General features: G+C 34.8%; 1 protein-coding gene across 9 annotated transcripts in view; it reads right to left on the reverse strand.

The window, feature by feature from the left end:
- The window catches only part of SCAF8 (SR-related CTD associated factor 8), a 219,206-nt gene that overhangs the window by 130,178 nt on the left and 69,086 nt on the right, over positions 1 to 19,942 (reverse strand). For 5 of the 9 annotated variants that reach the window (XM_026505111.4, XM_044386443.3, XM_044386442.3 and 2 more), the window contains 6 exons: positions 18,816 to 18,972; positions 16,783 to 16,916; positions 15,025 to 15,169; positions 12,339 to 12,407; positions 9,690 to 9,908; positions 785 to 8,957 (listed from right to left, as the gene is read on the reverse strand). In XM_026505111.4, coding sequence (XP_026360896.1) covers positions 7,504 to 8,957; positions 9,690 to 9,908; positions 12,339 to 12,407; positions 15,025 to 15,169; positions 16,783 to 16,916; positions 18,816 to 18,972 — 2,178 coding nt within the window. In that variant the 3' untranslated portion in view covers positions 785 to 7,503. Of the gene's footprint in view, positions 1 to 784; positions 8,958 to 9,689; positions 9,909 to 12,338; positions 12,408 to 15,024; positions 15,170 to 16,782; positions 16,917 to 18,815; positions 18,973 to 19,942 lie in introns of those variants that run through there. The other 4 variants (XR_006410179.3, XR_007191576.2, XM_026505110.4 and 1 more) reach the window with 1 other exon arrangement.

The following is a 19,942-nucleotide window of genomic DNA, read 5'->3' on the forward strand; positions in this document are numbered from 1 at the left end:
TTGATTTGGACTTCTAGCCTCCGGAACTGTGAGAGAGTAGGTTTCTGCTCTCCTAGGCTCCCTGATTTTTGGTAATGTTGTTACAGCAGGAAACTAATTACACAGATCATGAACTAAAATCTACCTTTCCAAAACAGCATCTTTTAAAGTAAAAGCATAGATTCATAGTCAGCAAAACCTGGGGTCAAACACCTGTGCAAATAAAACCTGTGTAACCATGGACTTGAGTTTGCGTCTTCATTCGTTGAAAAAAAAAAAAAAGAAAGAGAGATAACAAATCCTACCAGTGTATTTCTGAACATAAATCATGTACAATGTCCACAACACAGAGGTAAAAAATGTTAAGTCTCTCCACCCACAAGCCTTTCTCTCCATGTAATGAGAATGCATTTTAACCTGTGGTCATTTGGCTAACAATTCAGAAAATAATAACACAGGGCTATAATTAAAATATCATTAAGTAAATTTATAAAAATCACTGTCCTAAATTAAGCCCTAATGGTTTAACTACTTAGAAATCTCTAAATCCTTATCCTGGGTATGACCACAGTATCTAAGATGTGATGCTTTTCAGAACTTCCTGATACTGTAAATGGTACCTTCTCCTTTTTAAAAAGGTTCAAAGTAATTTCAATTATCACAGAAAGAAAGATCAATTCTTAAACAACAGTTTATCCTTTATACTTTCAAAGGTTAATTTTATTCAACACAAGTCTTCTGATTTACTAATATTCTTATTAATATGCAAACTGACCCAAGTTCAGTAATAAACACAAGACTCCTGTTATTAAAAAGTCATTGTTCAAATGCAGGAATTTTTTATTTCATGTAATAATAACATAAGCAAAATAATAATGACCTTTGACAAGATTAGTAGAAATAGAAGTATAACTCACAAAGCATGTTCCCCTGACATGTGAATTAGCCAGTAATATGGCCACAATGTTTAGAGTCACCTTTCCAAAGACTCTGGAAAAGGTGATCAGAGGCCAGCACCATGACAGGCTACAGATTAAACCTTATAAGAACCTAAGTTTAGTGATATGAACAGAAGACTTGAAGAGAAAGAAAACCTTGAATCAGATTATATATTCAAGTAAAGTAAAAATCACTGCAAATTATCCACTGCCACCAAAGACAACAGAGCTAGGCTCTTGAACTACTTGAATTCAAGTGGTGAATAAAGACTAACACTGAATGCTTACTATGTGTAAAGACAATTTTACATATTTAACTTCATTCAAGCCATGGAACATTCCTAATATAGGAGTTTTATACACGAGAAAACTGAATACTAAGTTTGGGCTATACATACAGTGTATAAATGCCAAATTTTAGAAATGAGCTGCCAAAGCCACAACCTAAAATATAAATTTGCAAGCAATCACTGGCTCTGTTTTTATATGTATGAAAACATTTTAAAAAATAAATAAGTTTTGATATTTTATTTGTGAGGAAAGCTGTCATCAAAAAGAAATCTTATTTAATAGTGCAACAGAAACTTGCCTCCAGAATAGCATGTTATTAAGAAAGTTAACAATATTATAACATGGTATAATCTTAAGAAAAACCCAAATCCCGAAAACAGAATCTAAGAAAATGAAGCTGAAGTGATAGTTTAGCTATAGGAAAAGAAGATAGCCCACATATACTTGTAACAGTGAAAACACAAGTTCAGTTTAGTGTTTAAATGCAGCCTTACCCTACAAGGATAAGACTGATTCGCTGTTCAAGTGTATGGTTTTCTGGACAAACTTATTTGCTTTTTAAACAGAAGAGGAATTAATCGTTTGTGAGCCTCTGCCATGTATGTCTGGCACTTTAGTAGGTGGTACACACTAATTTTTCAAAGTAATAAACCTGGGTTTCAATCTTTGCTCAAGTATTTACAAGTTGTGTGACCTTGGGAAATAGCTTAAATCTGTGACAGGTTTCTCGTTAGTAAAATAGGTATTAAAATATTAATACTACAAGATTGTCATGAGGTTTATACAGGTAATAAAATCATCCCAGTTCTTGTCACACAGTACATGTCATTAAATATCAGCTAATATTATTATCAAATAATTTAAAAAGTGTAACCCTGCAAATTATAACAGTTATAAGAAAAAATGCTTAGAAATACAGTAACTTGTCTAGAGACATATATCTAGCAAATGTTAAAGATGGTTTTGAAAACCTAATGACAATGAAATCTGTGGTCTCTTTAAAAAGTTCCAATGTTGTTAGTCACTCCCTTTGTTCTTCCTGCTTCCTCAACTGGTCTTTTACAGAAGAGAAAATTTATTTCACAGACTCCAGGTGTTTAAATGCTAGAAATGACCTCAGAAATCACTAAGCCAAGGGGAAGCAAACTGCTTCCAACACAGTTCTGTCCAATTGACAGTCCTTGCCTGAAATGAAGGGTCAAAAAGGAGGCTGGAGTGCTATGATGAGAAGGATTTGAGAATTCTGAGAATGGCAGAAAAATAAGACAAAATAGTGATAGCTGCCCATGGAGGTTCGAGAGGGACAAACAACATAGGTCAACCAAGTGCTATATATCTGCCATTGCCACACAAGTGTAATAGACTCATTAAACTCATCTAGTTCTCATTAATCCTGGGCTCAAAGTCACAAGCTCCAAGTTTACTCTCTACTAGTGAGCTCTGTGCATAAGAGCTCCCTCTGCTTCCATCACTGTAAGTCATCCTACTATCCGAAGCACCTATCACTTCTACAATATAAAGTTAGCCCGTTAGCACAATTCTACCCATTGACCTACTATGTACAGTTTACAAATTACTTAGAATATTCGTTCTATATCGTGACTAGAACAAGGCCAAGTAATTCTAAGTGTACATACAGAATGAAAAGACCACCCTGAAAAGAGCGGAGAATTAAATCGAGTGGAAGAAAAATGTCTGAGCAAAGCTCCTGCAAAATAAACCACTGATCTGCATTGGTTTTTGATGTGCAACCCACGTCTAAGCAGTCCTACTAGTAACACTGCTAGTCCTTGATAAATTTAATGCTCGCCAATTTTGTCCCAAAGGGCCCTTTCTATAATCAAAGCATTTAATACCATGATCCGAGTAAATTTTTCTTTGAGGTATCCTATAACAAAGTTTTACTTGAGTCAAAAATACTTCCTATAAAACCATTTCATATGCTTCCTTCCATCCCTTTGCTTTCATTCATTTTTAGATTAATGCTTAATGCTTTAATGAGTTTAAACCATGTGATAATGACTTCCCTATTTTTTATTCTTACTCCAACACCAACTGCCACAAATTAAGTATAAACTTTACTGAAACACTAGAAGTTATTTTTAGATCACCAAAGTATTTTACTTAAATTATTTTTTAAAGAATCTCAAGTGCATGGTATATTAAATATTTACATGCTCTAAATTATCTGAAGTGGTGGTATGTGGGGATCTAAAAAGTATATATACACCCAGGGAGGGGTGTGTGTCTGTGTATATGTGTATAAAAATATGTATCTCCCCAGGGGATTCTGTATTAGTCTGTGGTGACATCCCCTCAACCTCCTGACATTTCCAAATAGCTCCAACAGGTGATTCTGTTATACATTTCTTGGCTGAGAATCACAGACTCGGGTGTATTTCAAATTGCTTTCAATATGTATGCCCCTATTTAAAGTAACCCCCCCCCCCACACACAAAGAAAACAATCTGGGCCATTAATTTTGAATTCTAGTTTCAGAAAGTTTTTCTAAACCAAAGTATCTTGTTTTGAAATCTCCCATTAAAAAGTAATCTTTTCTTCTTCAGAGGTGGAAAACAAAAAATTTAGTGCCTAAAACTTATAGTTTAAAAGATGTTTTATATAAAACCACAGCATCCTCAATTAAGGAAACATTTATAGTTCTCTGCCACACTGCAGTATTTATGACTATTTACAAATATTTAGTTTTTAATTTTGCCTATCTTAAAAAATGAATATAAAGGTACTTGCTTCTCTTCTTCTACATTATGTAAAATATTTAAAGAGAAAAATGTTAATGTTTTCTTTCTCTGAGTTAAAAGCCCTTAAGACATTTTATTAATATAGCACCCGATAAAGTAATGATAATAAAGGCACATAAGGTATAACAAAATCATTTTTAATCGAATATTAAAATTTTCTTTTTCTTTAAAGTTGTGCCCATCTAAAATATATACAATGACAAACATCAAAATGTTCTTTAAATCACTTAATGAATAAGGGATTATATATATATAATTCATAATGGAGACCATATTTCTTTAATTCTAAGACACTTTACATTTTAACATTTCTGAATTAGGATGGGTCTTATAATCACTGGCATGTCATACTGGAAACATTTTTTATTCCTGAATGTTACTTCTCACAATCAATGGCACCCTAGATCTGATGAACTATGGTGTTTATAAAAAAAACACTTTTTCAAATTAAAAGAGGTAACTTTTACTTTTTAAATGTAACAAAACTGACCCACCCCCCAAAACAACTTTAAATGTGTAGCTCCATAAACTATAATCTTTTATACGAGTGAAAATGGCCAATAAATTTAATGAAACAACTAAATTATCAGGACAAAAGAAACTCTAGTAAGAATATAAGAGCTTCAATAATGAAAAAATTTATCAAATATACGAAGTCATTTTCAGAGTTTAAAGTGAATAATTTTATACTATTCTGTCTCCCAATGCTAAGCATTTGTCCATCCTATGTATTGAAATAAATTTAGCATTCCACGTACAATATGCTACAAATAATGATTACTTTGCTGTAAAATAAATTTCTAACTGCAATATAAATGATCAAAGTGCATTATATGTATTTATGCTACAAATAGAAGCCAATGTTTAATGAGATATTTAAAGACAAAAAAAAACATTTAAAAAGTAGTATCTACTTAAACTATAGTCTACGAATACCTCAGAGAGTCATATCATTCTCTAATATATCACAAATCAAAGCATTATTGATTTGGTGGCTAATGTAGATACTGCCTATAGCACTTTGAACAATTTTATTAAAGTGGTTAGGTTACTCCTTGCATATTTCTAATGGCTAGCATTCTAGGGACAGTACTGGGATCAAATGCATCAAAAACGTGATAGGTCTTGTGTCGAACTTAAAGTAAGATCATTAACTTCTCTCCATTATTTAAAAAAATGGCGAACGTAAATATCAACTTTGGAAATTCAGTATGAGGATGAGTAACATCCTTTCACTTAAATACTATACTACAAAGTAAGAACAAAGTGAGAACAAGTACACATAATTTTTTTCAACTATTTTCAGAGTGTCCCACACTCCCAAAATGGGATTCTAGATACAGCACTGACAACTGATTAGGTTAACTTTCACCACCAGAATCTTCGAAGCACTGCAATACTTTTATATATTTTGTTTTCAAGTTTGCACATGAAGGCCCAACAGTGATAAAAAACTTGGGATCAAAGGTCACTAAAAAAGTCTTACATTTGTATTGCTACTTAATCCAAGTGAATGTCACTTAATTTTAATAATGGTAAATGCAACTAAAGGAGTTTGAAATCCCAGTCAATAGAAGTTCCTTAAGAACAAGGCTAATCATTCCTGCACATTAATACTTTGTACCAATGTCACTGTTTCTCTTGTTTTCCTAAGGAAAAGACTGAAATCAATTCAAATTACCGGACTGAATTACCGTAGAAATAAACACCCAATTTCCACTCGTAGACACTTTTTCACATAACAAAACAAATAATGTACTATTCCTGTTGAGAACCTATAAGAAGAAATGACTTGATTTTTTGGCCAGGAACCATCCATAAAACTCTTATAGCCCATTAGATCATCAAGAGGTAAGCAAAAACAATCCAATTCTAAACAGATGGTGTGTTCTATCGTTACTTTGGGCAGGCTTGACAAACGTAGCTTAAGAATTTTAGAGAAACAGAGCAAATGATGAATAAGATGAATAGTTGGGAATGCACAGGGAACAAAAATGTCTATTCATAGGACCAAATAAAAGCCTTCATTAGGAACAAAAAAAACACCAATGGTTTTATATATATGTATATACATATGTAAAACCCAAAGGAAAAACAAACAGCAAATAAATGAAAATTAAAAGCAAAAATAAATAAATAAATAGAAAACCAATCCCCAATTTTTCTGCTACTCAGTTTACCTTGGAGGTTAATCTGAACAGTGCCTACAAAACACATGGTGGATGCTTTGTTCCTGATATATATAATGTTTTTAAATCCACCAACACCTCTATACATTCTGTGCAATTAAGAAATTCACTTCAGGCAAGTGACCAGTAAGTACTTTAGTACTAGCACTATCTATGCAGAATAGCAAATATAATGTGAAACAAAGCAAGGCAAGCATTCATGTGAATTTTGGCTCCATGCTAACTCTGGCTTCATGCCTAACTACATTAAAAGAATTGCCAAACGGCCAATACATTTCTTTACAATAGTTCTTATTTTACCTTCATAAAGGCTAAGAAGAGTTTTGACTACAAGCACTGTCGACTAGCCAAATTTCTCTAATTTTCTATCTGATTTTGAATATTTTATTATCTAAACTATCAACTATTTTTCTCTGTATGTACATGAAGACAGACATACAGAGAAACAGAAAAATCTACGTATGACTTACACAATAAATATATACATATATTACATACATACTAATGAGACTGCATGATTTTTATATCAAAGAGTACATGTTTTTCCACCACACAGTTCTTCATTGTTGTTATTAAGAGTAATAAAAAACTTCTGCAACAACTAAGCACATGCTGCTAATGATCCAGGGTTTTAAGAATTTGTAGATTAAAAAAATACAATTCCTAGAACACTGTTATCAAACAAATAAGTTTTATTGGCATCTAAAAACAAAATTCACCCAACATTGAAACGTACTTTAATATTTATGTTTTCTCTTTTTTTTTTCTTTTTTCTTTTTTACTCACTGCAGTATGAGGAACAAATCACAAACACTTACTTTGGAGAAACAGAGACCATAGTGTAGATTTTACAAAATCACTTTTTAAAATCTCTGTATTGTGCTCCTCAAATATCTAGAGCCAGTCTTTGCATAAAATATCACAGCTTTGTCTATTACCTTAAAATTCTGCAGCAGCCTAAAGATATGGATAAGATATACCACCACTTGCTATTTTGAAATATATCTATTACCATATCCAACCTAATGGTAGTATCTAAAAAATTCTTTCTTCCATAGGAAGTCTCTGACAAGCTGTTATTCATTTCCTTGAAGTTAAAAGAATCTGGGGGCAACATTTATATTTTATCAGAAAAATAAAAAAATGTTTACCTACCATGTTCATATTAAGAACAATGTCTATACAAGTCAGTTGTACAATTATTTTAAGAGAAAGGTGAACATGAACATCAGATTAACTTAATTCTGGCAGACAAAAGTGAACAACTATGGTCCAGTCAGCCATTAATCTATTACAGAGAGATGACAACTTTACAAAAGGTATCTTTTACCTACTGAGTGATGATTATGTCCCCTCAGTTTCTGTGCTTTCTACCACTGGTTCACTTTCTATATCAGCAACTGTGTCACTCTTCTCCTTGTTTATTTCACTTGAAGATGTCAGTTTTTCATAAAGTTCAGGATCATTCTGTACTGGTAAAGGTGGTGGCTGGGCATGTCTCTCGGTATTTTCACCATTAACCTGAGGCACGTTATCACCTTTTCGTTGAGAAGTGGCCCCTTCAAAAAAATCAAAAACCCGAGGATGAGGAGGGGGGACCCAGGTGTTTTGAATTCTATCTCGTCCAAGACGGTTTCCATTAATTTCTCTGCAGAAATCAAAATCTCTGTCATCCCTATCCCTTTGCCTCTCCCAGGGTCTTCTGCGGTCATCAAAATCTCTGTGAACTTCTTGTCCAAATCCTCTGTTCCAAGGACCACTTCTAGGATCAAATCGATAGTTTCCAGACCGAAATCTACCTCTTTCTTCATGTAAGCCTTTTGGACCACCATAGACAGGTAGAACCCGATGTTCTCTCTCATCAAAATCTCTATGCCCCCAGGGCTTCTCTGGATTAAAGCCAAAGTGGTCTCTTCGACCAAGATGATCTATGCCTGGCCTCACAAGATTCTCTCTAATATCGACAGGAGGTCTTCCAAAATGATCCCTACCATCTAATGGAGGCCTTCCAGGACCTTCTCTTGGATCTATAGGCCGTCCAACCACATCCCTAACATCCACCGGGGGAGGTCTACTAATGCTTTCCCTGGCTTCAATGGGAGGAAACCGGTAATCTCTATCTCCTTCCTGTTGAATGTTATCATTCCCAAGTGGTATCCTTTTTTCTGGATTAGCAACATTGTCTACACTTTGTCTTCCAGGAACTAGAAAAGGTCTTTCTGGTTGACTAAAAATATCTCCTGGAGGAAAAGGACCACGGGGAGGCGGATGAAGAGCTGAATCAAGTACCGATGGGGGAGGGATTCCCCGTTGGGGTGGAATTCCAGGCTGTATTAAAGGAAATCTTGGTCCAGGCGTCTGTGGTATTAGTCCTGGACGAATGTCTAACATTGGCATTGTGGGCATCCTTTGACTAGAGAGATTTAAAGGGGGTAAATTTTGAGGCCCAGCTGGTGGTTGTGTTCCCAAAAGTCCGGGGGCATTTGGAACATTTGGTGGCTGTACTCCTATAAGTCCGGAATTATTAGGGATATTTGGGGGTAGCACTCCCAGAAGTCCAGAACTACTTGACACAGTTGGTGGCTGTAGTCCCAAAATTCCAGAGTTATTTAGAATATTTGGTGGCTGGGCTCCAATAATCCCAGAACTACTGGAAACATTAGATGGCCGGATTCCAATAATTTCAGAATTACTCGATACATTTGGTCTTTGGACTCCCAGAATTCCAGAATTGCTTGTCACATTTGATGGCTGTCCTCCTAAAATTGCAGGGCTACTTGGAATATCATTTGGAATCACTAAAACAGAAAGAGGAAAAATAACACAAAAAAAATCATTCTGATATAAAAAGGAAACTGTTGTAATTACTAATGCTATAATTACTGAGCCTAGAGGTAATCAACTACTTGTATCCCAGAAGGATCAAGATACACTAGATATTAAACAAAAATTAAAATTATTAATACCATGCATAGTAAAATTTAAATATTAAAACCTAAGTGGGGTGTTACCTAAAAATCTTTACATAGAACACTTAAAAATGACAAGTATTATAGTAACTCTCCACCTTTAACAAAAATGTTTCTAAAGTACAAACAAGTTTTAATATACTAACAGCAGTGCCATAAAAGAGAACTTGCTACTTTCAAATATATTTATCTTTTAGACCTAGTTGGAGAATACCGGATAGAAGTTATTCACACCTAATACTTGCTCATTCTTATCTTTAAGTATACATATTTTGTGCAACTGTATTCTGATACCAACACATTAAAGCAGTCCCAACAGGCCCAAAAAAGGAGGGGTAGTGGTCCAAAAAGAAAGGTGCCAAAATCTATTACTATCCTGAATAGAATGCCCACTTTTTTCAAAGAGAAATTCTAGGAGACAGCATTCTCTTTTTAAACACTGTAACACTTCAATATTCAAACTGGTTACAAATGCGTGGCATCTCAGAATCAAACACCAATATAGAGAAGTAGTGCTTGATTTAACTATGTATTTCTAGGGAATCTATTCATTTGTTTTACCTGCTCTGGTATTTTCACCAGAAGAAATCTGGTGGTCTATAAGATGAGGTACTTTTTCTTCAGGGTCTGCTTGTTTAGTTGGAGGATTAAAAACATTTCCAGCTGGAAGAGTGGAAGTAGCAAGACTGCTGGCAACAGAACCACCCGGCAAAACAAGACCACCAAATCCAACATCTTTGACAGTTTCTGGAGTCATGGATAATGGTGGCTGCACTAAAGCTGTTTAAAGAGGGAGAAAATATATTTCAGATTTACTCAGGCAAGCAATTCATGTGCTAAGTTAAAAATATTAACCATGACCAACACTGGCTCTGCTGAAGTTTTAAATGGCTTCCTGTCCTCTCTCCCCAATTGTCTGGTAAGACTACTCAGTTACCAATGACATACATGAATTCTCTTCTGGTCCCTCTCTTTTATTTATAATGAAAACTAACTTCTTACAGTTTGACTGCTTCATTTATTGACATCACTACCTAGCACACATTATACAATAATTGATGCTCAAAATGACAAGTCATCAAGAAAAGGCTAAATTACATTTAGAAAGCTTTATTTTTTTTAGTAAGGGAAAACAATAATTTTTAGAAATATTTTCATAAAAAATGTTTAGTAAAATAAGGACCAGTACTGACAATGAAAATTCCAATACAAAAAAAAAAAACCATAATTTCCAAGAATGTCAGTACATGAATTTCTGAATATACAGAAATGATTCATTCAGACTGACAAATACATATAATGATACAAATGTGCTTAATTATAATGTACTAGGGTCCTTATATTCACTACTTCTTATCAAATGAGGTTAGAAACCCATCACATTAAGAAGAGGAGGTAGACTACAAATAAAAAGGTATAAACATTCCATTTTAAAGAATGAGTAGAAAAACCCCCTAAGTGTATGTCATTCATATGTTAAAAAACAGAACTAGAGGAAAATAAAAATCACAATTAAACCATCAGAATTTTTAGTTCAGTTTATGTCACAATACAGTTACATCATTTACTTGGGAATTTTAAGAACTGTTTTATCCTCACATTTAACTCCAATTTACCTGGACACACTGTTAGCACATAATGGAGCTATAAAATAGGAATAAAACCACCTGCCATCATGTATGGGAATTATGAGAATTAAACAAGACAGTGTCGGCAACTAGGAGAGTACCTGACACATGGCTGTATTTCTCTTTCTCCATTCAACTGATCCCAGGTTTTCTAAAATGAATAAACTAAAGATGTCATTGGGAGGTAAATTCTAGGATGAATCTCTGTGAATGCTGCACTTTCCTAATTTTTAGGAAGAATAAAGAATTCTTCCTAAATAACCAAAAATAACAAAAAAGAAGGATCCTAATCCTGTCTGAACACGAAAGTAAAGAGTTTATAAATATAAGGAAAATGGATTATATTATCAATAGGTAAGTTCTCTGTCACATATACTGTCCTTACAAAAAAGTCCTCTGAACCAATATTGGGACAGAAAGCTATGAAGCTCTCCAAAAACTGATGTAGTCATCTCAAAAGAATAGAGAAGCAACTATGAAAGGTCTTGCTGTCTAAAGATAAAACAAATTGAACTTCAAAAAGAAAACTGAATGCAACTGCTCTAAAATAAAATTCTATTACTCCATAAACACTAAAGAAAATAAAGGAGAAAGAGATGAAGAGGAAAGGGAGAGAAAGAGAAGGAGAAATAAGAAAAAGCCTCTTCCCCTGCAGTCACTAGATATTACTAGAAATACCCGTAGAACTAAACTCGTTAGCTGAAAAAGGGGCACTTAGAAACGAGAACTTATCATCTACCATGGTTCTCCTGTACAAATGTACCTCAAGATAACTAAATACTACTAGTTGGTAAGAAAGGTTTTTTTAATAGAAAAATTCTAGGTAAGAAATGTGGAAAAATTATAAAATACAAAAGATTAGCACTTTGCAACTAATGGAAAGTAGATTAAAAAGCAATAATGATCAGTAGATGAAAACATCAGTTGAAAATACGAAGGGAGACTTTTTTAATGACCAGGCTCCATTATCTGCATGCTCTGATCCATCTTAACACCACTGAAAGTGGGGTGAGAAGAAACTGCATGGCTCCTGATGTGATGTAATATCAAGTCTACAGCACCCAACCACTTAAATATTGTTGCTAAAAATGTTGAAACAGATTCTAAGCAAACCTTTGGAGCTAAAAAACTTCCTATGTACAGAAAAATCAGAAGATAGAGGAACAAATTTGATGCCACAAAGAAGTACAACCAAATCCACTGTTTGGAATCTTGCATATAGAAGTGGATTGTTTCTTCAACAAATCAAAGATATAAAGGCTTAAAAAAGAAAGGGAGGTCTCCACAGGACTGCCCTATATTAAGACATTAAATACACAAAACAAAAAAAACACCCAAATATGATCTGGGGACTCTTCTTTGACTTTTGACTAAAACCAATTATAAATGACATTTTGAGACTACAGCAAATCTGAATATCGAATGACTATCATATAATAATAATTTTTTAGAAATAATTTAACCAAAAAAGGTACTTGTCTAAAACATTCATAATAAAAAAATTAACAATGATTCATAAGAATGAGAATCAACAGGTTAACACTGCCATGAATAAAGAAAATTCCCCAAGTAGAAAACTCACATGTTGGTACCACTGGTGGAATGCTGGGTGGTGGTACAACAGGTGGTGGAACTGGAGGTGGCATGAAACCTACACAGGGGAAAAAAAAAGACCAAAAATAAAATAGCGTAAGAGTTACTTCTTTTAACTCAAAGATTTCAATAGCTATAAATGAAATTGTACATTCTTAGAACAGTCTTCCAATACTATGACCTTGTATTTGTGAATATATTTTTTCATTTAAAAAAATCACTTCTAGGGGCACCGGGGTGGCTCAGCTGGTTGGAAGGCCGACTCTTGATTTTGGCTGGGGTCATGATCTTGGGGTGGGGGGATCAAGCCTTAAGCTCCGCGCTCAGCAGGGAGTCTGCTTAAGATTCTCTCTCCCTCTCCTCCTGTCCCTCCCTGCCCCACACTCACGTGCACACTTCTCTAAAATAAATAAATCTTTTTAAAAAAATCACTTTTATATAAACACTACCTTATATTTGATCCTTAGTAAGCTAAGTGAAGCACAGAGATTCTTATCATGATCATGTCCTATTTACTTGCTAATTTTTTAAGTCCTGTGGCACTCTCTACAATGCTACAAAGTCAAAGATTAATACAAGCCAGGCAACTTGTTTTGTATGTTAGCACAATGACTGCATGGGGAGTTAAATACTGTATTTTAAGCTGCTGATAACACTATATGCAATAATGTCATGTGTAAAATGTGCTATATTTCTTTGATTTATATGCTGTTTATCTACTAGATCAAAATATTTTCATTAACCTTGGGTGTTACTATATTATGTTTTGAGCACTGAAATAAACCTCCACTTAATATTAACTGTTTAATAATTTTAAATGTCAAATGATCAAACTATAGACCTGTTTCCTTGAATTTTTAAGATGTAGAGCCACCATTAAATTCAATTTAAAAACAGTGGCTAAAGGGGCAACTGGGTGGTTCAGTCAGTTAAGCATCTAACTTTTGGTTTCGGCACAAGTCACGTTCTCATGGGTCATGAGACTGAGCGCCATGTCAGACTCCAAGCTCCTCGGGGTGTATGCTTGAAAATTCTCTCTCTTGGCCCCTCCCCCAGGCTCACTTGCTCCTCCCCCGCCATAAAATCTTAAAAAAAAAAAAAGCAGTGGCTAAAAAAGAGGGAAAAATAAGGATATGTGATTTTCAACAAACGAATGCTAGACAATGACTTTACAAAGTCTATGTAGTATGATTTTTGAAATAATCCTTTAAAATTATCTTCTCAAGGGGGGCCTGGGTAGTGCTGTTAAGTTAAGCACCCGACCCCTGGTTTTGGCTCAGATCATGATCTCAAGGTTGTGAGATCAAGCCCCATGTCCAGCTCCGCACTCCATGGAGTCTCCTTGAGTCTCTCTTCTCCTCTCCCTCTGCCCCTCCCCCTGCTCTTTCTAAATATATCTTTAAAAAAATACATCTTCTGAAAAAAATTTTAATTCAGAATCCAAATACAGAAAATATTTGACAAGAGTAATTTTCTAATCTTTAACATATAAGATAAAATTCTTATAAGATCTGCATCAATTTCAAATTATATATTTAATTACGATGTAAAATTTTATGTTATGACAAATAAATTACAACCAATGTCAGATAATGTTTAGTTTTTAGGAATTCTGTTCAATTGGTAAGAACTTAAATTATAGAAATCAAAGTACTTCTTTTCTTACAATATGCAAAGAGTTCATGAAGTTCAAAGAAAGATAAAAATTGCTTTGAAAAACAACATGCATCATTTGATCCCTTGTGCCTCTCCCTCATTCTTCTATCCTCCCATGGTCTAATACTAAAAGTTCTATCTTTAAGCTACATAAGCTATCATTTATATTTAATTGATGTGTGTTAAGTAATCTATAGTTTCTAAACTAGAAATGCTGACTCAAGGAACTTTCATCAAAAATTTATAACGTCAAAAAAAGTATTACAAATTCGATTAGCATTTTTAGACAGATTATAATTCTTATCTCAAAAGTGAAAACCATGATTTTTAGGAGGAATAATCTATATAATTTAATGCATACTTCCTGATGAATGGGTGATAACTACAGAGAATTCTGATACAAAAAATTCAACACAAATTTTAAATTATTTTAAGAATATTTCACTGTTTTTAAAGAATTCCATTTTTTCTCCTCCATGCTGGTCTTTCAACCATCTGCATCACCTGGGAACTTGTTAGAAATACAATTGTCTTGCCCCACCTCAGTCTTAGTGAAGTAAAAGTAATCCCTACATATGCTAAGGTTTGAGAACTGATGCTCTATAGCATTTTAACCTGGAAAAATAATAACTTGAATGATGTTGTGGGACGCCTGGCTGGCTCAGTCGGTAGAGCATGTGACGACTTGACCTTGCGGTCATGTGGGTGTAGTGTTTACTTAAGGAAAATAAATTTTAAAAAAAGTTTTTAAATGAATGAATGAATGGTATTCTAAAGTAGAGTACACATAAGATGAAAATTCCTGGGGTGCCTGGGTGGAGTCAGCTAAGCATCTGCCTTCGGCTCAGGCCATGATCTCAGGGTCCTGGGACTGAGTCCGTGTTGGGCTCCCTGCTCAGTGGGGAGTCTGCTTCTCTCCTTCCCCACTGCCCCTTCCCACCACTCGTGCTCTTTCTCTCAAGTAAATAAAATCTTAAAAATATATATATATAATTTAAAACAAGATGAAAATTCCTTACCAGGAGGTGGTTGTGAAGGGTTAAAACTCGCTCGCAGAAAAGGAGGTGGAGGGATTGGACTGAATCCAGGAGGAGGAACTGGCATTGAGACAGGAAATGCTGGTGGGACTAAACTAACTGCAGGCACGGCTGGCGCTACTGGAATCTTTTGTGGACAGAAAATAAAAAGTCCATAAATCACTTTATCCATTGGCAATGATTACATCTTGGAACAACTAAAGGTAAATAATTTCTATTTCTTTCTAAGGGAGAAAGCAAATACCACTCTATTAAGTTGTTCTGTTATTTTCCTTCTCGCATACTTAAAATTGACTTTAACTTGTAAAAGCAAGGCGGTATTATTCAAAGGACAGCACACATGGAGACTGAAATCTATCTTACATTCAAGTGATGTAAGTAATGGGCACCTGCCTGAATACTGAATATCATGATCAGTTTTAAACTGCCACCCTCCCACTAAGTTTATAGTACCCAGCTATGGTATGCAACCTGACCATTAGGAAGCATGCCAATAACAATTTCAAAATGGCGTGAATTTCTCCAAAGTTAATTTTCTACTCCTAGCATAGGTATTTTCTACTCATCCTAGGCACAATAATTCCCAAATATTTACTTGTACTATGAGTGTACCTCTTTCATAAATTTCATATTATCAATGGTCTATTCAACTTCGTTGTCTGAAAGACACTCCAAACTTCACTTGTGCAAAACTGAACTCCCAAATGTCTTTCCTGTTCTCAGATAAGGATAGCTTCAGCTTTCCAATTTTTCAAACCAAAAACCTTACCTCTTCTCTTTCTCACAAGTCAAGTTTCATCATGCCACATGGACAAATCCCACTGGACACACCAGCACATAACCCCTAATGATCTGACCATCTCGCATTTTCTCTACTGCCATCAGTCTAGTCTGAGCCACCATCAGCTCTCATCTGGATTGCTGCAACGGTCTCTTCACTGGTCTCCCTGCTTTTATTAATGCCCACTGGTCTATTTTCAAAATAGTAGCCAGTGAAATCCTTTAAAACCAGATCTTTTAAAACCTTTAAAACCAGATCAAGTCACTCCTTTCTTCAAATTCCTCCAATAATGCTCCATCTCAGAGTGAAAACCAAAGTCCTTCTAAAACTCTCCCTTCCACTAAGCTGGCTCTCATTGACTTCACTCCTAGCCCACTTGTTATTCCGGAACACACCAAATACACTCCTGGCCTAGGGCCTTTGGACTGGCTGCTCCCTCTGCCTACAGTGAGTGCTCTTCCTCAGGTAGCCACATGGTTAATTCCCTCAGCAACTTTAAGTTGTTGTTCAAATGTCACATTCTCAAGCCTGCTCTGACCATTTTATGTACAATCATAAGCCCTTATCCAGGTACTCCTTACAACCCTCATACTCCCTTGTCCTTCCACAGTATCTCATAAACTTACTTATTTTGCATTTTCTGTCTCCCCTATTGAAAACAAAAGCTGCATAAAGGCAGGGGTTTGTGTGGTTTTCTTTCCACTGATGTATCCTTATCCCAGGTGCCTAGAACAGTGAATGTCATAGAAGCAGACCACGGATAAATACTTATACAACAAATAAACATTTATACATAAATGACACCATTTCTAAAAAAAAAACATAATTTTCCCCAAAATTACTTGACTAAACTTGTATTTATTCTATTTTGGACAACTTTAAGTTTTATAAAGTAAATACACGAGTAAAAACAGAAATGTAAGACAACACGTTAACATAACAAAACACCCAGCACTAACCTGTAACATAGCAACAGGTGGAGGAAAAACCTCTGCCTGGGTGGTGACCACTGTCTCCTTTTCAACTGGAGTTGGGCTCTGAGTTGTCTGGACCGTCTCTTTAACGGGTTCTGAGCTTTTCACAGTTTCCCACTCTAAACAAAATATTTGAAATTGATTTCCTCTGGATAGGTACAAAATTTTCATTTTATTTCCATGTATCTATTTATTTCATCTCTACGTCCCTCATCTACCTTAGCACATCTTTAAGATGTGTCCACAACTACAGCTGCCAACCCACGTTTTGCCCAGGTAAGTCTGATGAGAATACCAAGGAGTCCAAAGAAGCATGACACAAGGCACAAATGAAAAGATACTAAAATATTCAGAGGATATCCTAGATATATATCTCAAAGGCTGTCTGATACAAGAGGATCCAATCTTATTTTGTGTCACAAGGTACAAAGGGAGACCAACAAGGAAAAGTATTAACTCAATAAAGAAAAACCTTTCTGAAAACACAGCTATGCAAAAATAAAACAGAGAAGCTCGCATGGTTCTTCCAATGGTTCTCCATCTCCTTCAATGTAAAGATCAAAATCATTATAATGACTAGTCAGACTTTCTATGACTCCGTCTCTCTGTACACCTCTCTGACTTTATCCCCTACTACTCGTTCCTCACTAACTCTGCTCAAACCATACTGGTCTCATAATTTTTGAACAGACTTTGCACATACTATTCCCTCTGTATTGAATGCTCTTTCTCCAGAGAGCTGCACGTCTCACTCCTTCAAATATCATTCTTTCCATCAGATCCTCTTCACGTAAAACTGCAACAGCTCCACACCCATACTGTCAACCCCCTCTTTTCCCTGCTTTTTCTTCTGAGAACTTATCAACCTAAAAACACTATATAGTTTATCAATTTTGTTTATTATCTGTTTCTTTCCACTAGAAACATGGGTTGGCCAACTTTTCCTATACTAACTATTTTAGACCTTACTGGCCATATGTTGTTCTCTGTTGCAACTACTCAACTGCTGTTGAAAAAAAAAAAGTCATGTAAAATAGGTTAACCACAACTGAGTATGGTTGTATTTCAATAAAACTCTACAGAAGAGCTTGCCGGCAGGATCTGGCCCATGGGCTATATATAGGCTGTCAACCCCTGTACTACAATGTGTACTCCATGAGAGGAAGGATTTTTGTCTATTTGTCTCACTGCTATAATCCCAATTCCTAAAATCATGGCTGGCACACAAAAGAAACTAAAATATTTACTGAGTGAATAAGTGTTTAGGAGAAATATCCATCAAGAAAAGGGGGGGAAAAAAAACGCCAAGAAGAAAACACTGAAAAAGTGTTTGAAAATATTTATACTGGCCTAAGAATGAAAATATCCTGAAAATTAGCTAGCTTACTTTGGTAAAAGAGCTAAAATGTGAAGAAATAAGCTATATACCACATTTTAATTATTTCTAAGCATCCATTTTAAGATTTCTTACTGTTTACAAATGCTATTTTGTGGATTTATAACTGGTATTTTTAAAAATAAAAACACAAAAAAATAGGCCAAATGATCATTTGGTTATAAGCACTCTAGAACTGCATGAATCAGAACCACAGCTCTCTAAACTAAGATTCTATTCCTGCCATTCTCAACATGGACACTAATCAAAATCTAGGAAGTTCTTCAAAGAAATTTCTTACATCCCCATTTCTTATTTAAATTCGAGTAACTGAAATATTTAGTTTAAAAAAGTCTCCTCATACACAACTCTTTCTCTAAAAGAGCAAAACTTTTTAAAAGACATACAGGAAAAATGCTACATTTATAGACTTCTAAAACACTATCCTCTTGACTTAGGAAATAAGACCTATTAAGCATATACAGTGCAAATGGCAGTGTTTCAGATTTTTTCCCTTTTTGGGGGGTAGAATCCAGGAAATAAAATAAGCACAATTCACCTTATCATGCACGACACTCTTATCAACTACGACCATTTAAGCATATATTTTTTTAAACAATAAAACCACCCTTAGTGTACTTACCAGGATTTACAGTTTCCTGGTCAATCATGCCTCCTTCTGCAAAACCTTCCAAGTCATCCACTTTAACTTTTTCCCATGGTATATATGTAACTCCAAGATCCACATCCCAGAATTGTTTATATTCTGTTTTTACACCTTTGTTTAAAGCCCAAGCAATCTATCAGGAATGAAGAGAAGAAAAAAGAAAGCTCGGATATACTGTGAAAACCAGGTAAAATGTTCAAAATTATATGTAAACAATGTAAATATAAATGAAATCAGTTGGACAAGTAAAGCATCACTGGATGCTAGAAAAATAAGAGTAACCAAGTAGTTTTTCCATGTATTTCCTCTTTTTGTTTGTTTTTAAAATAAAGCGTGCATTAGACAGCAATGGCATTTATAACATGGGATGTATTTCCACTTCTTACTAAAACTGAAAAACACATTTCCAGAACAATCCAAATCTACTTTTCACCATAAAAATGTCAACCTACATTAGCAGTAATTAGAATAGTTATCATAATTTAAACAAAATCTTGGTAGTCTAAGAAAGGAGACACTTTACACAGAGGAAACTCTCTGCCATGAAATGACAAATCACATGGCATATTAACCTTGAAAGTTTCTAATTCAGTTGCAGAAATTGATGTAATAAATTATCTTCAAGTAGCAGAAATAAAATTTAAATTAGTCGCAAGAAGTAAAAATGGAAAAATACACAATAAACACTCGGTTTTAAAGACTAAAAGGAAAACAAAAATATGCTTAATAAACCCTTCACAGTGGCCTGGGTTGTAGAACACACAATGTTAAAAAGGAGGAAATAATAATATAATTAAAAAGGTATGATTAGGAAGCATTACGAGGAAGTAGTGAATGAAAGATAAGCTTGTTGGGGTGTATGGCTGGCTCAGCTGGTGGAGCGTGCAACACCTGATCTCAGGGTTACAGGTTTGAGCCCACACTGGGTGTGGAGATTACTTAAAAATGAAGGAAAGAAAGGAAAAAAAGAAAGGAAGGAAGGAAGAAAAGGAAGGAAAGAAAGGAAAGAAAGGAAAGGAAGAAAGGAAAAGGAAGGAAAGAAAGGAAAAGGAAAGAAAAGAAAGAACTTGTAAAAATGAGAAAGTTCTGCTCATAAAATGTTG

Source organism: Ursus arctos, unplaced genomic scaffold (genome assembly GCF_023065955.2).
Source record: "Ursus arctos isolate Adak ecotype North America unplaced genomic scaffold, UrsArc2.0 scaffold_13, whole genome shotgun sequence".
In the NCBI taxonomy this organism is placed as follows: domain Eukaryota; kingdom Metazoa; phylum Chordata; class Mammalia; order Carnivora; family Ursidae; genus Ursus; species Ursus arctos.